This window comes from Castor canadensis, chromosome 11 (assembly GCF_047511655.1).
Source record: "Castor canadensis chromosome 11, mCasCan1.hap1v2, whole genome shotgun sequence".
Taxonomy (NCBI): Eukaryota; Metazoa; Chordata; class Mammalia; order Rodentia; family Castoridae; genus Castor; species Castor canadensis.
Genome location: NC_133396.1, coordinates 59,436,905 through 59,459,247, shown reverse-complemented (window position 1 = coordinate 59,459,247; position 22,343 = coordinate 59,436,905). Strand labels below are relative to the sequence as shown.

Below are 22,343 nucleotides of genomic sequence, written 5' to 3'. Positions count from 1 at the left end.
TGATGACATCGTTGGAAAGATGCATCCAAAGAGCAGACGGAGGGTGTTTTCTCTCCCCTGATCCATAACGAGCTTTTGGGGTTGGGTTTAACGGCATAGGAAGTAGGAAGAGAAAAGGGAATCCTCAGGACCTATCGCCTTAGGCAAAAGGGAGGCAGAAGCTGGAGGGAGACATCAGATCCATAGCTGTGGGCTGGAGCCTGAGAAGCAGAATTCCCAGAAAGGACTGGAGTTGGATCCATGGGCCCCCTCCCCCATCTTACCCCAGGAATATTCCATGGCAGTTAGGGGCCCTGTTCCGCAGGATGGGTTGAGGGCCTTCTGTTCAAGCTAGAGCTCAGATGTCTGAGATGAGTATCCCTCCCATTCTTTCCCAGATGGCAGGCCCTAAGATGAACACAGCTCTGCCTAATGAAAATGCACAGAAGATGAGGGGCAAGTGAGCATGACAAGGGAAGGGGGAGATGAAAGGGTGCCCGAGGGATCAGAAGGGGAAGAGGACCAACACCTGAGGCCTGGAAAGGAAGGGGAGGGTTGGGATACAGTAGGAGTGAAGGTGAGCCTGGGACAGAAAGAGAGAATGCAGACCTCTGTCCCTTCTCCCTGCAGTACCAGATGGATGTCCAGGGACCCACGGCGGAACTCTGTACTGCCCTTTCTGTGGAGAATTCAACACAGCTCCCGCTGGCTGATGCAGGTGGTGGCCTCAGAGCTCAGCCTGCTGGCCTTCATTCTGTTGGTGTTCATGGTCTTTTCCAAGAAATGGCTGTACCCCTCTGGGAGCCGCTTCTTCCAGCGTTGTCCTGTGAATGTCACCAACAGAATCTACACCTCAGTCTACGCCATGTCCATGGGGCTTCTGTACACCTGCAAGTCTTGGAGCTGTTTCAACAAAGGCAGTGGGAAAGGTGAGATCCTCTCCCTGGCTCCAAGCCCTAAGCCTGTCTTGACCTTGGTGGTGGTGCCAGTATGCTCCCCCTCCCTCCAGTCATCTTTCTTTGACCTTCAAGTTGGCTATGGTGGTGCTTCAGTGCCAGTGATTCCAAGAACCATTTCCTCCTCCAGCCTGGCCAAATCAATGGAGAAATGTCACTTCTTTGGAAAAAGCCCAGGGCCAAGTCTGTGCTTATAAAAGTGTTGTGAAGGGTGTGTTTGAATCATGCAGTGCACATTGGAGAACAGCCCCATGGGGGTGAGGTCTCCTTCCTCGAGGCTTGCATCTCCAGAGCTTTGAGGGGACACCTGGAATGTTCTTTCCCAGTCAATCCCAGGACCCAGCCACTTTCCTTTCCTTCCGGGTCAGGCTGTGCTTCTCTGGCCCCAAGAAATTTGCCTTTTCTTTGTGGTGTCCATGTTCCCTCCTTTCCTGACTTCTTGAAGCTGCCTCATTCCTAACTCCCTCATGTCATGCTGCCCTCTCACCTCTTAGGAACTGAGTTCCTTCTCAGCTCCGGGAAAACCAGAGATTTGAGGCACATTTCCACTTGCTTATTCTCCTTAACATTGTTATGGAAAGCATATGGCTATTATTTTCTTCCACAATGATAGCAAAGCATCCTATAATAATATGGGGAAATAAAAATATCATTTATTGTGCACTTACTCTATTTGTCCAATTAAATCTTTTTTTATTTTTTTGTGGTATGGGGGTCTGAGCTCAGGGCCTACACCTTGAGCCACTCCACTCGTCCTTTTTTGTGATGGGTTTTTTTGAGATAGGGTTTCTCGAACTATTTGCCCAGGCTGGCTTTGAACTGCGATCCTCCTGATCTCTGCCTCCAGAATACAGGATTGAGCTACCAGAGCTCAGCTCCAATTAAATCTTTAGTCCTGAGATATAGGGAGAATTATCCTTATTATACAGCAGAAGATTGGAACTTAGATCAAATCCCTTGTGCAGGGTACTATTAGTTTGACCTATATGAAATGACGGTAATTGAGTATTTTTCCCTACAAAAGGAGCAATTGCATGTGGATGAACTTAATAAAGGCAGATGTGGAATTATAACTCAGCTGTTTCTAGCTTTAAAGCTTATGGAAGCACCTAGCTAGGAGGTACTACTCAAAGATGGCCAGGCTGTGTGTGTGTGTGTGTGTGTGTGTGTGTGTTGCTGTGGATGGAACCCAGGGCCTCATGTATGCTAGGCAAATGCTCTACCACTAAGCCACAGACCATCTTTTTTATTTTATTTTTTATTTATTTGGTTGAACTGGTGTTTGAACTCAGGGCTTTGCACTTGCAAAGCAGGTTTTGTACTGCTTGAGCCACACATCCAGTCCATTATGCTCTGGTTATTTTGGAGATGGGCTCTTCTAAACTATCTGCTTGAGCTGGCCTTAAACCACAATCCTCCTAATCTCAGCCTCCCAAGTAGCTAGGATTACAGGTGTGAACCACCTGCATCCAGCATCATTTTCATTTTCTCAGTGGTACTGGAGTTTGAACTCAGGGCCTCATGCTTGCCAGGCAGGCACTCTTATCACTTGAGCCATGCCCCCAGTCCTCCTTTTCTTTTTTTCTTTCTTTTTCGGTACTCGGGATTGAACTCAGAGCCTACACCTTGAGTCCTTTCTTATGAAGGGTTTTTTTGAGATGAGGTTTTGTGAACTATTTGCCCTGCCTGGCTTTGAACCCCAATTCTTCTGATCTCTGCCTCCTGAGTAGCTAGGATTATATGCATAAGCCACTGGCACCAGGCTTCCTTTTCTTTTTTTAATTTAAAAGGTTCTGAATGGTTTTACATAGTTGTACTCATTTTTTTACAAATAATTTTATTATTTAAATCTCAATTGTTATTTTATTTTAAATTGTTAATAATATAAGAAGTGGTCCTTATTCTAAATGAGAGAGAGAGAGAGAGAGAGAGAGAGAGAGAGAGAGAGAGAGAGAGAGAGAGAGAAGGAGAACAAACAACTGGTTTACTTATTGTGAATTTTTTAAAAACAATTATTAGTATTATTTTTATCTTCTTTCTTTGGCAGTACTGGAGTTTGAACTCAGGGCCTTGCTCTTGTTAGACAGACACTATCACTTGAGCCACATCCCCAGCCATTTGTTTGCTTTAGTTATTTTTTAGGAAGAGCCTCGTGTTTTTGTCTGGAGCTGGCCTCAGACTGTGATCCTCCTACTTAAGGCTTCTGTGTAGCTTGGATCTCGCTAACTTTTTGCACAGGCTGGCCTCAAACAGATTCTATTGATCTCCACCTTCCAAGTAACTGGAGTTTTAGGCAGGAGTCATTGTGCCTAGCTGCACCTGTAAGGTCAGGGGTAGAATTTTCCATACATTTGTTCATGTCATTGAATAATTATTCTGTAACATCATTAATTAAAATATTTTATTATACCTAATCAAATCATGAACAGGGTAAAATTTCAAAAAAAAATTACTAAGAATTATCTAATGAAGTAAGCTGCCTATCTTTGGTGGTCAGTCTTCCACTCCAGTTCTGATGTTTCTTCCCAGAAACATTTTGTTTGGAGATGAGCATCTACCATGTCACCCTTGGCGGTGTTGGTAGGGAGTGTGGGGGTGGGGATGGAACCCTGGGCCTCCAACATACTAGGCAAGTGCCCACCTGCCACCTCCCCATGTCCCTGTATTAATATAGTTGAGATTATCGGGAAATGTCCATAAAAATAATTTAGAAAACCCAAACAAACAAAAAGAAATGTCCACATCAAGACTCTTGGTTTGGGCTTGTTGACGTAGCTCCGTGGTTAAGTGTTTGCTTAGCATGCATGAGGGCCTGGGTTTGATCCTCAGTACTGCACTTATTTAATAGGTGTATACATTATTATTGTATCAAATATGCATTTCTTTGGTTATGAATGGGCCTGTACATTTTCTCATATTGTTCATGTGATTATATTTAATCTTTTGTGAATCCTGAGCTCACCCAGTCTTGCCATTTTACTCAGACAGTTTTAGTCTATGGACAAACCATCCCATCTTTGTGGTGGCCATGATATGCTTCTTCCTGGCCCTGGGGCTTGGCCTCATCCTCACCATCTGGCTGCACCTGCCGTACCTGCCCCATCTTCGGAGACTGCCCTACTTTGGCTTGATTGGGACCATCGTGAGCTTCTGTGAAGGTGCCCGCCCTCAGCTCTGAAAAAGGACTTCAGTTCTCCTAACCCAAGTTTTCCTGGGCACTTCTCCCTCTTCTTTGGAGGTGGTGGTGGGGTCTTGGGGGTGGTGGGAAAAGACACTGAAAGTGGAGTTGCATCATTTTCTGGTCACTGGGAGGTAGACTGGCTGATTTCTTGAGCCTGTGGGGCTGTGGACTCTGTGTGTAAGTACGGCTTGTGGCTGGAGCTTAGCAGACAAGACAGAGGCCCCTGAGGGATTCTTCTTGGGTGAGAATAATACCTCTCTACTTCCTGCCTCCTAGTAACCTTCATTTTCTTCACCCTCCTGCTGTTCCCTATTAATCTCTGGATCTTTGAGTTGAATAGGAATATATCAATCCCCATTGGCTGGAGCTATTTCCTTGGTTGGCTGGTGTTTATCTTGTATGCCACTTGTGGTGAGTGGCCAAGAGGGCCCTGGGGGAAGGAAGGGATGTGGGTCAGTCAGGGCAGAGAAAGTGTGGTCGCCCAGGGCAGGTAACCCCTAAGTCCCCCAGGGACTTACCTTCACTTCCCCATCACTCTGTTTGTCATTGTCACTCCTACTCTCCACTTTCTCCTCCCTCCACTTTCTGTCCTTTCCCAGGGGTCCTTTGCTACCTCAACCATAAAAATTTCTGGAGTCTGATTCTGAGCCGTCCCTCTGGCCCCGTCTTCTGCTGCAGCAGTTTTGGCACAGTGCAAGAATTTTCCAGCAGAACAGAGTGCAAGGTTTCCTCACACACCTCTCCCACCCAGGAGGTGATCTTGGATCCTCAGCAACAGGACACACATCTGCCACCAGTTTCTGTCCATTCATCTCACTCCCCCAAAACCGTTGGATAAGTGGGTCCTCACACCCACAAAGCATGAGGAAGGGTTTGGGGCCAGCTTTGCATTCCTCTTGCCTGTTTCTGCCTTGTTTCCAGTTTGGGTGATGTGGAATAAATCATATATCTCTTCTTTATGGTGTCTGCCAGTTGTTCAGGCGAACTGGAGGAGGAGGGAGAGGAAGGGAAGAACAAGTCTGTAGCCGAGCACTGGAGGCTCACACCTGTAATCTTAGCTATCTGGGAGGCAGAGATCGGAAGGATCACAGTTGGAAAGCAGCCTGGGCAAATATTCATAACACCCTATCTCGAAAATACTCAATGCAAAAAAGGACTGGCTGAATGGCTCAAGTGGTAGAGTGTTTGCTTAGCAAGCGTGAGGCCCCAAGTTCAAACCCTAGTAATGCAAAAAAAGTTTTTCTTAGTTCTTCCTGCCTAGGAATCTTTTGGCACCCTTTGGTCCCTACACCTGCCCAACTTCTCCCATAGCATACCTGTACACAGGAAAGCACCTTTTCGGAGCTAAGCCTCTTCACACTTTGCTACTCCCATCCCGACATTTATTTGCTAGTTAGTGGGTAAGAGGAGGAAGATTTGACTAGGAGAGAGATATCACTTATGAATTGTTGGCTTATTCACAGTAAAGGATTCAAAAGCAAAATCTTCCCAGGGCAAGAGGCACAATAGTGAGTGTGGATGTACAGCACAGAAGGCCAGCCCAGTTGTCTGCCCTGGATAACAGTGCACCCTGTGTGCAGCTCAGAACCCTGTGCTGTGGATACCACTATCACCATCTACCATCTGCTCCACCCTGGCCACTGTAGCCTTCACCCATGCCTCCCACACCTTCTGCCTTGTAACAGCAGGAATAAAAGTGACAAGAAAGGAAGTCATTAGGATTAGGTCCTAAGACTAAAACACAAATTGCACATTTGTGTCACAAAGACTTGGAACAGCCAGCTTGGTTAATGTTAATGATACCCATTGGGATGTGACATCTTGCCCAGGCAGGCTGGCTTCCCAGGAGACCACCTGGGAATATTTGTGATATATGGAGACATGTTACAAGAGTGCAGGGATCAACTGTGAGTGGATTAGATATATTGAAAATACAATGTATTATGTCCAGCCAAGGTGGGACAGGCCTGTAATCCCAGTACTCCACAGGCTGAGGCAGGATGATCACTTGAGTCCGGGAGTTTGAGACCAGCCTGTGCAACAAGGTGAGGCCCTGAAGTCAGGCAGGGTAGTACATGTCTATAATTCCAGCATTCAGGAGATTCAAGGCCAGCCTGGGATATATAGCAAGTTCAGGTAAGCCTGGGAAACTTAGAACCTGTTTCAAACAAAACAAAATGAAATTACACTACACACACAGATGATATATTAGGTGGAACCATATGACGTTAACATTTTAAGTGACCTAATATATATGACTGACTTGTATTTGATCTGAATCTTTGAAGATTTTTTTTTTTTCTGGCAGTACTGGGGTTTGAGTTCAGGGCCTCATGCTTGCTAGGCAAGTGCTCTTACAGGTGTTTTTTTCTTTTTCAGGATAGGGGCTCACAAACTATTTGCCTGGGACTGTGATCCTCCTGATCTCTGCCTCCTGAGTAGCTAGGATTACAGGCATGAGCCACAGGCACCCGGCTAAATCTTTTAAGATTCTTTACTGGATCTGATCAGTACTTACGCAATTCCTAAACTAGCATCATCAAGCAAATATTCAGAGCAAAAAACCTAATCCACGGGTTTGAAAATTAGGCAGAGCAGACATCCTGCGCTCTCTCTTCTGTCCCTCATGGACTCCTCTCCTCTAGTAGCTAACAAAGATTTACTACAGGACTTTTTTTTTTATTTCTAGTCCTGGGGATTGAATGTAAGATCTCACTTATGCTAGGTAAGTGCTGGACCACTGAGCCACATCCCCACCCCTGAAGAGTTTCCTGAATTAGCCATCCTTAGAGTAGGAACCCCAAATAAAGGGATGTCATGACCTCAGCCTTAGAAATATATGTAATCTAACTGGAGAAAGTGGCAGTGTAATTTTTGCAGTGGTAACAAACTTAAATACTTACAGAGGACAGGAAGGTAACATAAATGATAAAGAGGCCACTTTCCCAATCTCTATATATAATTTTCTCCTTTTGATAAAATCTTGTTTATCAGTTCTAATTTGTATTGCTTGGTAGCAAATTACCCCAAATTTAGTGCCTTGAAATAATATCTCACTTAGTGTCTGAGTAGTAGAAATCTGGAAACAGCTTAGCAGAATGGTTAAATTTTTTTTTCTTTTTAAATTGACAAATCAAAATTGCATATTTATTTTGTGCATCATGCTGCTTTGAAATATGTACACATTGTGGAATGTCTTAATTGAGCTAATTAATGAATGCATTACCTCAAATACTACTTTTTATGATGAAAACTCTTAAATCTACTCCCTTACATTTCTTTCCAAAATATATTACTTTGTTTTTAAATACATTGTTATTTACTATGGTCATTATGTTGTATAATAGATCTCCTGAACTCAGTCCCCTGAAATTTGAGAGTTTTTGTTTGTTTGTTTTGGCAGGTTAGGGCTAACTGAAAATTTATATCCTTTCATCAACATCTTCCCAACTGCCTGTCTCTCCAGCTCCTGGTAATTACATTCTACTCTCTACTTCCATGAGTTCAACTGTTTTAGCCTCCACATATAATTGAGATCATGCCCTATTTTCTGTGCCTGACTTATTTCACTTACATAATAGTTTCTAGGTTCTATGTTGTTGCAAATGGCAGGTTTCTTCTCTTTTTTTTTTTTTTTAAAAGGATGAATTGTATTCCATACCACATTTTCTTTATCTGTTCACCCACTGATGGACACTTAAGTAGATTCTGTATCTTGGCAATCATGAATGCAGCTGCAATGAACACGGGAGTGCAGAAGTCTCTTGGCCATTCTATTTTCTTTGGATATATACCCAGAGGTAGGGTTGCTGGATCTGGATAGCTTTTGCTCAGGGTCTCTCATGAGGTTACAGTCAAGATGTTGGCTAGGGCTGCAGGCATCTCACTTTTTCTTTTTAAAATGGGATGTCCTTACGTAGCCCAGGTTGGCCTGGAACTCATGATCCTCCTGTATCAGCCTCCCAAGTACTGGTATTACAGGTGTACTCTCCCCCCGCCCCCCAGCTATCACATGGCTAATTGGAGCTAGAGCATCTGTTTCCAATATGGTTCACTCATGTCTGTTGGCAGGAAGCCTCAGCTCTTTGCCATATGTTCCCTTTCATAGACTGCTTGAGTGTTCATGGTTAGCAGCCCTCAGAGTGAGCTATCTAAGAGAGAACAAGGAGAAGGAAGCTCCAATACCTTTTGTGATCATCTTGAAAGAAATCCTAGGGCTGGAGTTGTAGTTTAGTGGTAGAGTACATGCCTAGCTTAAACAAGGGGCTGGGTTCCATTTCCAGCACAACACACACACACACACACACACATACACACACACAAACCAACCAACCAACCACTTTTACCATATTCTGTTTGTTGGAAGAAAATCACTAAGTCCATCCCACCTTCAAGGGGAAGAGAATTAAGCTGCACTTCTTCAGGGTGGGTAATATCAGGAATTTGTGAATTGTGAATATATTTTAAACCCAGCACATTCTATCCAAAGGTTACAAATTATTTATATTCCTTCCACAAGCAAAAAAACATTCACCTTTTCCCAAGCCTCCAAGTCTTATCCCATTATTGCATAAATCTGTTTAAAATTCTGAATCTTGTCATGCATTACGGGCGGCATTGTTCCCCCTTAAGTTCATATGTTGAATCTCTAACCGCTAGTAGCTCAGAATGTGACTTTTGTTTGGAGATAGGGTCTTTAAGGAGATAATTAAGTAAAAAATGAGATTAGGGTGGTTTCTAATCCCATCTGATGAGTGCTTTTTAAGAGGGGATTAAAACACACAGAGACACCAGAAGTATAAGTGCACAGATGAAAGACTATCCAAAGATATAGCAGGGCTAGGTGCCAGTGGCTTGTCTGTAATCCTAGTTACTCAGGAGGCAAAGATCAGGAGGATTGCAGTACCCAACTCAAAAAGGGCTGGTGGAGTGGCTCAGGTGGTCCTTTTCTTTTGGTGGTACTGGGGTTTGAACTCAGGGTCTTATACTTGCTAGGCAGGCACTCTACCACTTGAGCCATGCCCTAGCTCAAACTGCATTCTCTTTATCCTACTTCCATTGGAATAGCTCCACAATCTGGCTTTCATAATTTTTTTCTTTAAAGAATACAGGCCAGTGAGTGGCATGATAGCCCATCCATTAGTTATTCCAGCTACTTGAGAGGTGGAGATAAGAAGATCACAGTTTGATCCTCAAAAAACAAGCTGGTAGGGGGGATTGGCAGAGTGGCTTAAGTGTTAAGAGTGCCTGCCTAGCAAGCATGAAGCCCTGAGTTCAAACCTCAGTGCTGCCATTAACAAAACAAAACACACACCCAAAAAAACCAAGCAGGGTGTGGTAATACATATCTGTAATCACAGCTATATCAGAGGCAAAGGTAGGATGATCTCAGTCTGAGAATGGCCCAGGCAAAAAGCATGAGACCCTAACTGAAAAATAAGTAAACCAAAAAGAGCTGGGGGAGTGGCTCAAAGTGGTAAAGCTCTTGCCTAACGGGTGCAAGACCCTGAGTTCAAACCCCAGGACTGCTAACAAAACCCCCTCAATATAGGCCAGTTATTTTGTAACAGGTGGCTCAATTCAGGTTTCACTTGTTTCTTAGTGATCGGACTCAAGTATTTGTGTAGGACTATCGCAGAAAGCTGCGTGTTCTCAGGGCATTCTATGGGGGTAGCAGCAGTCTACCACAGCTTTTGCACTTGGTATATTACCTTTGGTTACTGGGTTAAGATGGTAACTGTCAGATTTCTCCACCAAAGATCCTGTCAATTGTATTCCCCCCTTGCAAGAAGTCCTCTGCTACAAACAGTCCTTCAAAATCCAGTTTAAGAAACCTTTTTGGAAGAATTAACCTAGAAGATAACACACACGCACAGGAAATCAATGTGAGTCAATGCCCTGTATAGCTATCCTTATCTCAACCAGCAAAAACCCTTGTTCCTTCCTATTATTGCTTATACTCTCTCTACAACAAAATTAGAAATAAGGGCAAAATAGTTTCTGCTGGGTATTGAGGGGGTGGGAGGGAGAGGGAGGGGGCGGAGTGGGTGGTAAGGGAGGGGGTGGGGGCAGGGGGGAGAAATGTCCCAAGCCTTGTATGCACATATGAATAATAAAAGAAAAAAAATCATAATCAAACTTCAAAAAAAAAAAAAGAAACCTTTTTGGGGAGTCTTCTCTGAGCACGTCTTTACAGATTCAGAAGTCTTCCTGCCCATATTTCTGCATTTAGCAATCTCTTTACTTGCTGGTACCTCCAAACCCAGCACAATGCCTGCCACCTAAATCCATGCTTATCAATGTCCAATGAATGAATGAAATGGACAGACTAGAGAAGGGGGGTTAAGGAGAGCTAAAAGAGGAAAAGCCCAGGCTGAAGATGGAGTTCAGGGAGGTCCTTCCTGATAGAGAGCACCTGCATGTGGAGAGGAAGAAGGGTGAAACCTCCAGATGTCTGGGCTGGTCCTCTCCACCCCATGTGAGGCAGGGAAACAGTGTGTCAGGACTGGAGGGCAGTTGTGCTATTGTAGGTGACTTGGGTTACATGCTGAGAAAGATCTTAGTGGCCCCTGAATTTTCTTTTTTCCACATTTTTATCAGTGCGTATTAACTGTACAATGTGGGAGGTTTCATTGTGACATTTCCATACATAAAATATTTTGATAGTGTTTACCACCTCTGTTGCTCCCTACCCTCCCTTTATCTTGAAGTTGTTGTTTTTTTTTTTTAAATGGGTTCATTCCCTGCATTTAAGACATTTTCCAGGATTCCTGCCACTGTATCAGGAGAGAGAGGTACTTCCTTTAAAGAGCAGCACATTCAGTGTTGGGTGGGTGGGGGAAGGAGAGAGGCAAGCATCTGGCCAGTGAGTGATTTGCCAAAGTTAAGAGTGACCCATCTATTGGTGCAAGTCCTGGGGAAAAGCTCAGTATCTGCTACTGCATCTGCAGTGTCAGGGGAAGTGTGTAAAAGTGACAAGAAGTCCTAGGCCAAAGGTCCAGATGTGGAGAAGTTGTTCCAAGCAAGGAGCTGATCAACAGAAAGGATGTAGCCATTCAAGTAAAAGAGAACAGTAAGATTCTACAAAGGAGACTTATGGAAACAAAAAGCAAAATGTCAGGACCAAATTTTAAATGGAAAAGTAAAACAGAATTTCATCCAAACTTCATCAAAATCATAAATCACTTATAATTTAAAAAAGCAGGTATAAGAGCTAGGTGTGGTGGTACACACCTATAATCCCAGCCTCTCCAGGCTGAGACAGGAGGATTGTAAATTTCAGGCTATCTTGGATTATATATGAGACCCTGTCTCAAAAAAAAAAAAAAAAAAAAAGTAAAAAGAAGCAGGCATAAGATAAATAAACTTTCAAAGGCAAACTTTCTTACTATCCTGGAAAGCTCATTTTCTCAGGAAGCCCATATTTCCTGCCTACTTTGTTTGCTTAGAAAACAGTACAGTTGAACATCTGTGTAATTAATTCTAGGGTGAAAATGTCAGCACCTGGATAAATAAAGATTAGCACCAAAATAACAAAAATAAAAAGGAACAACTAAAGAAGAGGGCAAGCTCAGTAAATTCAAAGAATTAAAATTCTGAAGAATCCAAAGACTCTAGACACAAACTTGTTCTGCTGTCAATTAACTTTGGGATGAGAGTCCTGAGAGGGCTCTTATTTCTTTCTTTTGTGGTGCTGGAGATGGAACCCAGGGCCTCCCACAATGTTAGGCAAGGGTTTAGCCTGTTCTTTCATATTTAAAAGTATATCATGTTTCAAACCCATTTCTAGAAAACTTTCACAAAACTAATACAAGTATCTATAAATTACATATTCAAATAAAAAACAAAGCAAAAACCTTTTCCTCTTAAAATTCTACAACCCAAAGTCACACTAAAGATGTTAAAGTAAGTTCACTCAGGATTGGCTCTAAGCTTTGCATACTAGGCTTTCATGGTCTGTTGCAGTGACATCCAGAAAGGACACAGAACAATTTAGAAGCAAGAGTGTAAGTAAGTCTAAGCTTGTCAGGTGCCTCCCTTGTCTTTTTTTTTTTTTTTGCAGTACTGGGACTTGAACTCAGGGCCTTCACCTTGAGCCACTCCACCAGCCCTATTTTTTGTGAAGGGTTTTTTGAGATGGAGTCTCGTGGAACTATTTGCTAGGGCTGGCTTTGAACCACGATCCTCCTGATCTCTGCCTCTTGAGTAGCTAGGATTATGGGAGTGAGCCACCGACCCCAGCATCCTTTGTCTTTTTTTCTCAGTGCTGGCTAAAGACATTCTAATATTTATTCACAAAAAATTACTGGTAATAAAACCTCAGAAATAGTAGGAAAAAATATTCTTTTCCTCCACTGAGTTGCGGAAAAGCAGATTCTACTGCACCACATAAAACTACACACTAGTTCTGAGAATGTGGTAAATGGGAACAGTCACAAAAGCATTGATCTCTGACTCTCCCACCGTCTCCCACATCTCAGAATTGGGAACATGGGCCCTGGCAGGGAACTCTGGCACTGGGGTTATGGAGACATAAAAAGCACAAAAACATGAGACAGTGGTTTCCATACCATGAACTGGTGCAATCTTCTCTCATTTCAGTATTTGGTGGTGCTTAGGACAGAACCTAGAGCTTCATGCACACTAAGCACTCACTCTACCACTCCCAGTCTATTCTGGATATACACAAGGAAACCAAGTTCAGAAAGACTAGCTGTCAGTGTTTTTACCACAAAACAACTGAAAAACACACTGCCTAGACCCAATCCACAATGCTAACACTGCGAAGGTTGTTGGTACAAATTATGTCCCAACTTGGATGTCAGATTAAGGTCATTATCCCATGGGCAATGAGAAGCCATTGAGCAGAGAAAAGTGGTTATAAGCTGTGACCTTGGACTTAAAAAACATTTGGGTTTCAATCTTGGGCTACTTATTAGCTCTTCTGAGCATTTCCTTCTCTATAAAAGAGAGAAATTAAGTCCTTAAATTGCCTTAGCTATTTACACTCATTTCAGATCAACTGCATTTTGTATGGTTTAGAGGATTAAATTTAAAAGATGGGTTTACAGTTTGACCCAAAAATAAAAAAAAGATGAGTTTAAAGCACTTGGTACTGAAGATGAACCAGTGTTCAATAATGTTACAATTACTATTCTAAGTAGAGCTTTGCTTCCATAAGACTCATCAGGTGGGCTGTCTAACCAAGAAAGGTAACAAGGGCCTGAGGTGAACGCTGAAGTGCATTTAGTATGATAATGAGATCAAAGTGGAGATGTGGTTCAAGCTGTAGAATGCCTCCTTTGTGAGCACCTGCTTTGCAAGCAAGAAGTCCTGAGTTCAGTCTAACACTCTTCTGACTGAACTATTTCTGCAGGGCAAGAAGTCCTGAGTTCAAACTCCAGTCCCCCACACAAAAAGAGATCAAAGTGGATTAGGAGTGAGAAAGGACCTTTGTATTTAGCAACTGGAGATGCACTGGTGACCTTTGAGAGTAATAAATGTAGCATACCATCTAGCATTTGTGTAGGTCTTTATAGTTCTTAAAGCCTTCAACACAAGGGCTGGCCCTTGTCCCCAACACAGGGGTTGGAAAATCCCCCCCAACACACACCTCTGTTAATAGCAGAAGTGCATTTAAGGACAAGCATACCTCTCTCAGGGCTATGCACAGTACTCCTTAGCTCTGGGGCAAGAGATGTCCTGAGCAGTCTTTTTAAGAGCTGTAAAGAGGTGTACTCCACCTTAAAGGCTGAACGCATCCTGATGAAAGATCCCTGGCCTAGCCTGTGGCTTGGTAGGTGGCTGTTCACTGAACAGGCAGGACTGTGATACAAGGGCACTTAGCACTGTCCCAATGGCAGAAGCCAGGATAAGAGGCTCAGTTCAGCATGGACCTAGAAAAGACTTAATCAGATTGGCTACTGTCTTGCCTCTTGCTCTTCCTTTCCTTTTGGGAAGTCAGAAATTTCCTTAATTTTGTTGGTCATTACTGTTAGACTGGCCTGTTCCAAATAAATCCCTCTCCTGTGAACCCCACTGTAGCTCTATGGAGTTGACACACTTATTACCATGCCTTTTTACAGATGAGACTGGGGCTCGTTCAAGGTTATAGATCAACTTTATCTGCACAGCCAGAGCCTGAAGCCTGCAAAAATCTTCATAATTAACAAAGGGTCTCAGAAAGATCGAGCAACATTCTCCTTTCTCCTGTACAGGTGGTGACAGACACCATTCTGCATTATAAAACTACCTCAGATAAGCTGGAGACATGGCTGAAGTGATAGAGCAACTGCCAAGCAAGTGCAAAGCTTGAGTTCAAACCCCAGTACTGCAAAAAACAAACAAACAAACAAACAAAAAAACCCAAAAAACCCTACCCCAAATAATCTGGTATTAAATGACAATTTTTCTAAAGAGTATCAATTTGCTTCTCTTATACCAAATGGAGAAGTGTATGAATGTTTGTAATTAGTACCAATTCATCCCATTTTCAGTTAGAAAAATTTGCTTTTGTCGGTGTTATTTGAACACAGAGATTTTTCTAAGTCTTCCGTGACTTTATAAATTGTTGCCACACCTTATAAAAACTACCTCTCAAAAATCCATTCTGGCTGGGAGGCAGTTGCTTACGCCTGTAATCCTAGCTGCTTAGGAGGTAGAGATTAGATCTTTGTTTGAAGCCAGCTGGGCAAAGTTTGAGAAACCCTATCTTGAAAATGCCCAACACAAAAAAAAAGGGCTGGTGAAGTGACTCAATTGATAAGAATGCATTCTCTAGCAAGCTTGAGGCCCTGAGTTCAAGCCCTAGTACTGCCAAAACAAACTCCCAAAAAACTCATTCTGATTGGCGACTGTCTAAGGTTGAATTATGTCCCTCCAAAAGGTGATGAAGTCTTAATCTTCCAGTACCTGTGAATGTGAATGTGGCCCTATCTGGAAATGGGGTCTTTGCAAATGATCAAGTTAAGGTGAAGTCATTAGGGTGGGCCCTAATCCTTATAAAAAGGAGACATTTAGACAAAGACACATGTACCAAAAGAAGATGTGAAGCCACTCTGAGACTACCAAAAGTTAGGCAGAGAAAAGGGACGTCTCTCACAGACCTCAGAAGGGAAACCCTGCCTACACTTTGATCTCCAACTACTGACCTCCTGAGATGTGATAACAATTTTGGTTGTTTAAGCCATCCACTGTGTGGTACTTCGTTATAACAGCACCAAAAATTAATATAGTTACTGTGAAAATAATTAGCAATTACTGTATCTCTTAGTAAGATTTCTGTTTCACTAGGACAGGATTTACTGGCACTTCTGTCATCTACTATAGTCATGATGGCAAAAGAATTTTCAAACTTTCAAGTTCAGTACTCTTCCATCTCACCACAGCTACAAATGGTCACATTAGAATAACCAGCCATTTCTTTTTTTGCATATTTCCCACTGGTTGTTCATTATTCATTTGTAGGTGCTCTTAAACTTAGGCACCTTGGGGCTAGGGATGTAGCTCAGTGGTAGAGTTATTTCCTAGAATGTGCAAGGCCCTGGGTTCAATCTCCAGAACCGGGGGAAAAAAATCAGTACCTTTTGTCTGTTTCTGATATTGCAAATGTTTTCTTCCAATCTGTCATTTATTTTTTACAATGCTATTATTTTCCATATGGATATTTTATTTATTTTTTTTAGGTACTGGGATTTGAACTAAGGGTCTACACCTTGAGCTACTCCACTAGCCATTTTTTGTGATGGGTTTTTTTCAAGATAGGGTTTGGTGAACTATTTGCCTAGTCTGGCTTCCAACTTCAATCCTCCTAAGTAGTTAGGATTATAGGTATGAGCCACCAACGCTCAGCTTAGATATTTTTATGTAGTCAAATAATCGTTTATGTTTTCTAAGTTTCATATATTCCTTAGGAAGGCTTTCTCTATCCCACAAGCACAAAAATCTCCTTTTTCTCAATATTAATTTTTTTAATGCTTAAGGATCAACCTTCATGTTTTCCCCAGGGGACAGCCATGTGATGGACAGCATTAACTGAATACATCTCTTCCCACTGATGTGAATTGTCACTTTATAAGTTCCCAGAGATACATGAGTTTGTTTCTGGTCCTTCACACAATGGGTCACAGAAGTGCTTATGAATTTATTATGAATGGCCAGTTGGCAGCCAACTGGTGAATGTATGTACTGTTTCCTGTCATTTGCCATCATGCACAAATGTGGGCGATATCTTCCAATTTTCAAGGTACCAGACAACCAGATTTTTATAAGAAATCTCCAGTTTTTAAAGTGCTGAAAATTATTTTTTAATTAAAAAAATTATGTGGATGAAACATATTTGCAAGCTGAGAGCAGCTTGTGGTGCTCCAGTTAGTGACCTCTGTTCTAGATGCTGCAATATGATAGTGCAGTGCAAGGCTGGACTAGGTCCAGGGATTCATCTCCAACTTCCCACTGGCTGACATGAAGAGGCCAAAGAGCAAGATGGATACAGCGGCGCCTGAAAAACTCTTGGGACAGAGAGAAAAAGCGGTGTGGTTCACCTCACCTCTCACCCAGGAGATGAGCAGCAGGTTTGGTAAGCGACCAGGAGGTAGGCCAGCACACGGAAGGGCATGGTAACACCCTTAGCCAAACTGGGCCTGCCAGATTTTGCTAAGCTGAGTTACAAAGAACAACATGTTGGAAGGAGAATGGAAAGATAGGTGCTGGCCAAGGATAGAGTAAGAGGACTCCCAAAACAAGCTGGGCAGTGATGTCATCTCCTAGCTAAAAATAATGCAGCTTCCCTGGATACTCTCTGACACATCAGAAAAGAAACAGCAACAAACTGGAGGCTCCAATTCTTATGTGGAAGATAGTGCTAACAGCAGACAAGTCACATTGTAGGACTTTATCTGCATGGTCTTCCTTGTTTCTCACGACAGCCTTGTGAGGTAGGCACCATTGGGGTTACTGTGGTCTACAACATAAGAGGAAACTGGCCTTAGGGACAATAAGAATGGTCTTTAGATGGCTCTGGAATATGCAGGAAGATCAGTGTGGAGAAAAGGGACTGCAGGCCTTTCTCCTTCCCTGTGCATCTCTCTGCAGAATCATTTATGAATTCAACTCACTGAACACCCTCCCATGGCTGGGCACTCTCTTCTAGGCCTTGGGAACTTAGCAGAACACAGATTCTGGGCATTTTTCTTCCTTTGGCTAGGATGCAGTTATCCTTACTCCGAACTATGACCCAGACTGGACTTGCCTTAGTCTTCTCTGGCTGGAGCAGTGACCTCAAGCCATTTTTTGTGTTTTGTGCCAGAAACCTTGGTTGTTTCTTTATTGGTCACTTCCTGGAATGCACTGACCTATGCCAAGAATACAACATGCTTTCATATGATTGAGGTACAGGCAAGCAGCAGACTTGGACCAAATTTCAGCCATCTCTGAATTCTGATCTGCTTTTAAATGTTTCAGGCAGGCCACACAATTCCTTGTACATGTCAATCTGATGGCACACGGTTTCTCTTGAAGCAGAAAATGAGTCCAGCTGCTTTTGAGGCCAGTAACTAGGAAATTTTGGATCAACCTCTTTTAATTCCTTTCATGTACATCTTTTCTTTTGATGCCTCCATCTTTTGGAATATGTGTCTGAGGGGCAGAAATATACTAGGTATGTGTAGGGCTGTCCCACCAGCCTTCTCAAGCTTAAGATTGCCTCAATTCTTGTTTTGCATACAAACATACTCTTCTATTGACTATAGTAGAATTGTAGGACACTCCTTCACAGCTTCCAGAAGGAACAAACAGTGCTGACACCCTCATTTCAGATTTCTGACCCCACAAGTGAGAGAAAATAAATGTTTGTTTTTGTGGTGCTGGGGATCAAACCTTGAACCCCAAGGCCTCATGCATGCTAGGCAAGCACTCTACCATTAACCTATACCTTGAGTCCCAAATTTCTGTTGTTTTAAGCCACCTAGTTTGTCTCTCAAAAAAAAATGTAAGTTCAAGTTCAAATCCCTGGTACCTACGAGTTTGACTGTATTTTGAAACAACATCTTTGTAGGTGTAATAAAGGCAAAGATGTTCAAGATGACAACATTTTTTTTTTTTTCTGACGGTACTGGGCATTGTTCTTGATAAGCAGGAGATCTACCACTTGAGTCACTCCGCTAGCCGTATTTTGTGTTGGGCATTTTGAGATAGGGTCTCATGAATTATTTGCCCAGGCTGGCTTTGAACCATGATCCTCCTGATCTCTGCCGCCCAAGTAGCCAGGATTACAGGCATAAGCTACTGGAGCTCAGCCAAGATGACAACATTCTTGACTAGGGCCGGTCCTAACTGGGGTAGATTTGGTCCCAATGAGGAGTGACAGGTGGGAGAAGGCCATGTGAAGACAAGAGGCTGAGAACGGAATTACGCTGCTTCCAAGCTAAACAACACCAAGGATGGCTAGTAGCCACCAGAGAAAGGAGAGAAGCATGCATCTTCCCTCAAAGCCTCTAGAAGGACTCAACCCTGCTAACACCTTGGTTTTAGAGTTTCTGGCATGAGGAATGTGAGAGAATAACTTTCTGTTGCTTTAAGCCACCAAATTTGTGGTCATTTGTTACAGTAGCCATAGGAACACATATACAAACTGGATTCCCTTCTTCCCTCTGAGCAAGTACAACCATATACAACTCGACTTGAGAAAGGTCTTTAGCAGTAGTTCTCAGATGATAGTGTAAGTATGAGGGAGACACCTGTGAGTGCCCACCCAGAAGGTGTTTGCTCATCAGTAGAGACCAGAGGTCCCTCGTGAGGTGCTGGGCTCTGTAGCCTCAGGGGTGGGATTTACGTCCTTATTCATATCACATCTGTCTGCTCTGATCTCAGCCCTTTCTTCCTGCTCCATCCATAGGTTGTTTTCTAGCTGTTTTTCAGCAATTTCTAGTTCTTCCTCTGTTTGTAAAGCAGCTACAGTTTCCCGGGGCAAGTTTGAGGAGTACAGCCCAAATTTGGCTTTATAACCAAACATTGCCTCATATGGACTCTGCTGTAAGGAAACATCAAAGGTCTGATTCCTCACCATCTGCATGAATCGTAGGCCTTCAGCCCAGTGACATGACTGGTTAGTCTGTGTCCAGGCGTCTATCATGTTCTTCACATCATGGCTTGCTTGTTCCAGGAAGCCCTGGCTTTGACCAGGGTGGTGCTTACCAGAGACAATCTTAAGGTCTGGCCATAACTTATTGAGTTCATTAACAACTTGGTTTGTGAACTCTATGCCACTGTCAGAATCTAACATACTTGGTGTACCAAGAATTGTGAAAATATCCAACAAGACATTGACCACCTCACGGGCTTGTTTGGCTTTTAATGGCCGTAAAATAATAAACTTGGTTAAATGGTCCTGGTAATATAAAATAAACTTGAACTTGCCATCGGAATTTGACTGCATGTCAAGTATTTCAACTTGGCATCTGGAATTCTTAAAAGTCATAGGGCTGGGTGCAAGTCCTCTCCTGAATAATGGATTCTTCTGGGGGCAGTTTTTACAAAGAGTCAGATATAAGACAATGACTTCTCTGGTGACATTTCCATATCTTCTTTTCAGTTCTGTGAGCATGCGTGTCTGTCCACCATGTCCCATACTGAGATGTGTATTGTGAAGAATATCAAACAACTCTTCTTTATATACATAATACCGTATTCCAGCTTGTTCTCCGTGAGTAGCTTTTATCAGTTTCTCTGTGCCCTGTACAGAGATCACATCATATTTTGCTGCACGGCGATAATCACGTACTGATTTCTTCTTCTTTTTCTTACCTTCTTTGACTTCCTTTAGTAATTTAAAGTACTTTTCTTTGGAAAATATCTTGCTGTTGTAACTTTTCTTTTCCACTAATTTTGTTACACTTGTAAGAAATTTTTCTCTCATGTTATATATCTCCATTTCCATTTTTTAAATATTTGAAACATTAAGTGGATAATTTCTACTTTTCTGTGGCATCATAGAGCATCAAAAGAAGGATGCTAAAAAAGGGAGTGAGAAAACAGAACAAAATTTGCTGATACTCCATCTGAAAGACATTTCTTCCCAAAGTTCCTCATCAATTCTTGCATCTGATTTTTCAAGACTATTACATGGAAGAAAAACAATACAGTAAGAATATAAAGCAACCAGAAAGCCAACTAGAACCACTGAAAAGTAGAGCATGTCAACTGAGCACTGGTGGTTCCTGCCTGCAATCCTAGCTATTTGGGAGGATCACAGTTGGAAGCCAGCTTAGCCACATAGTTCAAGAGACACCCTTCTCCAAAATAATCATAGCAAAATGGACTGAAGGTGTGGCTCAAGCAGCAGTATCTGCTTTGCAAGTGCAAAGTCCCGAGTTCAAACCCCATTCCACCAAAAAAAGAAAAAAATAGAAGAGTATGTTAATGGTAAGATCACAAATTTTAGACTTCAGATAAACAGAATAATGAAACCATTAGCTTATATACTGATATTTGGTTGTTTGTTTAGTATCTGATTCTTAGTACCTCCAAAAATAGGAGAATGATGCTGGAAGGTACCATATACTAACAGCAAACTCTTAAATGGAAGTAAGCACATGGGAGTGCTTTTTTTGGAGGTGCTGTTTTCTTTTCTTTTCTTTTTTTTTTGAGATAATATCTTTATTTATTCATTTTTATTACATTTACTCACATGTTTATACATTGTTTGGGCCACCCCCACCTTCGCCCCCTAGAGATGCTGGTTTGAACTCAGGGCCTCACTCTTGCTAGGCAGGTGCACTACAGGGAATGCTTTTTAACCTTCCTATAAATAGCATGAACAATCAATTTCTTATGGCTGAAGAGTTTGTCATTTTAGGGGACTCAAAGCCAGTTGGGGCAAACAGTTCCAGAGACCCTATCTTAAAAAAACCCATCACACACACACACACACACACACACACACAGAAAGGCTTGGCTGAGTGGGCTAAAGCGATTAAGAGTGCCTGCCCAGCAAGCATGAGGCCCTGAATTCAAGCACCAGTGCTGCAAAAATCTCAGTCTTTAATATTACTATCATAAAATTCTAAAGCACAGTCTAAAAGCCACATTAGCTATTACATCTATTTTGGATCCATCCAGTGACTTTTTTTTTTTTTTTAAACTTGAATTGTTTATGAATTGGAAGATTTCGTCTTAGATATCCGAATATTCGATATGTTTTCCAAAGCAACATGAAAGAAATGAGGCCCTAAATAAATCAACTTTCTGGTGTGATCTGGGCTGGACTGGTGAGATGAGTGATAAAAGGCCTCGGGTAGAGAGCAAACTGCGTTCTCAGAGTCATGTTACTCCCTCCTCACTCCCCTGTGAGTCCTTGCTTTGACTCCTCCTGACCCGGAATGTCCTTGTCAGCCTCCTCCTTCTACCCGGCAACCGCAGCAGATTGTGTACACAACCCTGAATATAGGGGCTGAGACTTCTACCTGCATCCCCTGTCCATGGATACACAGCCGAGCACAAAAGGAGTTACAAGGAACATCTGTCAAACACATCACTTACAGGTACCTGGTTTTTAGCGAGGCCATGCAGCGATGCTGTTGTCCACTCTTGCGAATTCAGTATCTGACTCTTCCCACTTACTGTGCGGCGGAGGCAAAATTACTGTGACTGTTTTTCTTATCTACGACAAGGGGAAATACCAGTTATGCATCGCAATGCGCTGCTAGGAGTACTCAACGATACAGATAGCGTTCCCGCACCTTCCACGCCACACAAAAACTCGGCTTACTCACGAAGGCTGACGTGGGCTCACCTCGAGGCGCCTTCCGCATCCGGCCGGCCAATCATGTCTTCATCCACCTGGCTGAGGGCGGCTCAGGGCTGAATGAATGAGCCGGTAGGAGTGCGGGACAGGGCCGGAGACCTCCCACCTGGGTGGCTGTGTGGGACACGGAGGGAGGCCGGGAAGGTGGAAGGGAATGCCAAGGGGCTTGCCAGGGGCCACCAGCTACCCGGAGCCCACTTTGCTTTCCGGCCCGAAGCTGCGAGCGCCCTTCGACTCCACCGGAAGTCAGCCGCGTGGAGCGGAAGTCCCGCCCCTAAGGAGCTCCTCCATCTGGAATTGAGCGCTGGGAAGGTAGTGCTCAACCAGGGCAGCGCTGCAGTTAGCGATCTCTAGGGCTAGCATAGGTGTGACCTTAGCTAAGCCAAGTCTGGTTACCCGTTTTCCACATTGCAAAACCTCCAAAAGA

The 22,343-nt window shown here is 43.0% G+C and overlaps 1 protein-coding gene and 1 long non-coding RNA gene across 3 annotated transcripts; one reads left to right on the top strand and one right to left on the bottom strand.

The window, feature by feature from the left end:
- The first annotated feature begins 580 nt into the window (after positions 1–580).
- On the top strand, positions 581–4,113 carry Odf4 (outer dense fiber of sperm tails 4). The gene is made up of 2 exons (XM_020175523.2): positions 581–908; positions 3,920–4,113. Exons 1-2 carry the CDS (start codon positions 581–583, stop codon positions 4,111–4,113), a joined length of 522 nt encoding a protein of 173 aa, XP_020031112.2.
- Positions 4,074–21,874, bottom strand: LOC109693904 (uncharacterized). Of its 2 annotated transcripts, none has more exons than XR_012438759.1 (3): positions 21,658–21,874; positions 19,178–20,228; positions 4,074–5,101 (listed from the first exon to the last, which is right to left on the bottom strand). It is a non-coding gene; the product is annotated as an uncharacterized lncRNA (long non-coding RNA). The 2 variants fall into 2 exon arrangements; XR_012438760.1 differs by having other exon boundaries at positions 19,178–20,124.
- Between the last annotated feature and the right edge of the window lie 469 nt (positions 21,875–22,343).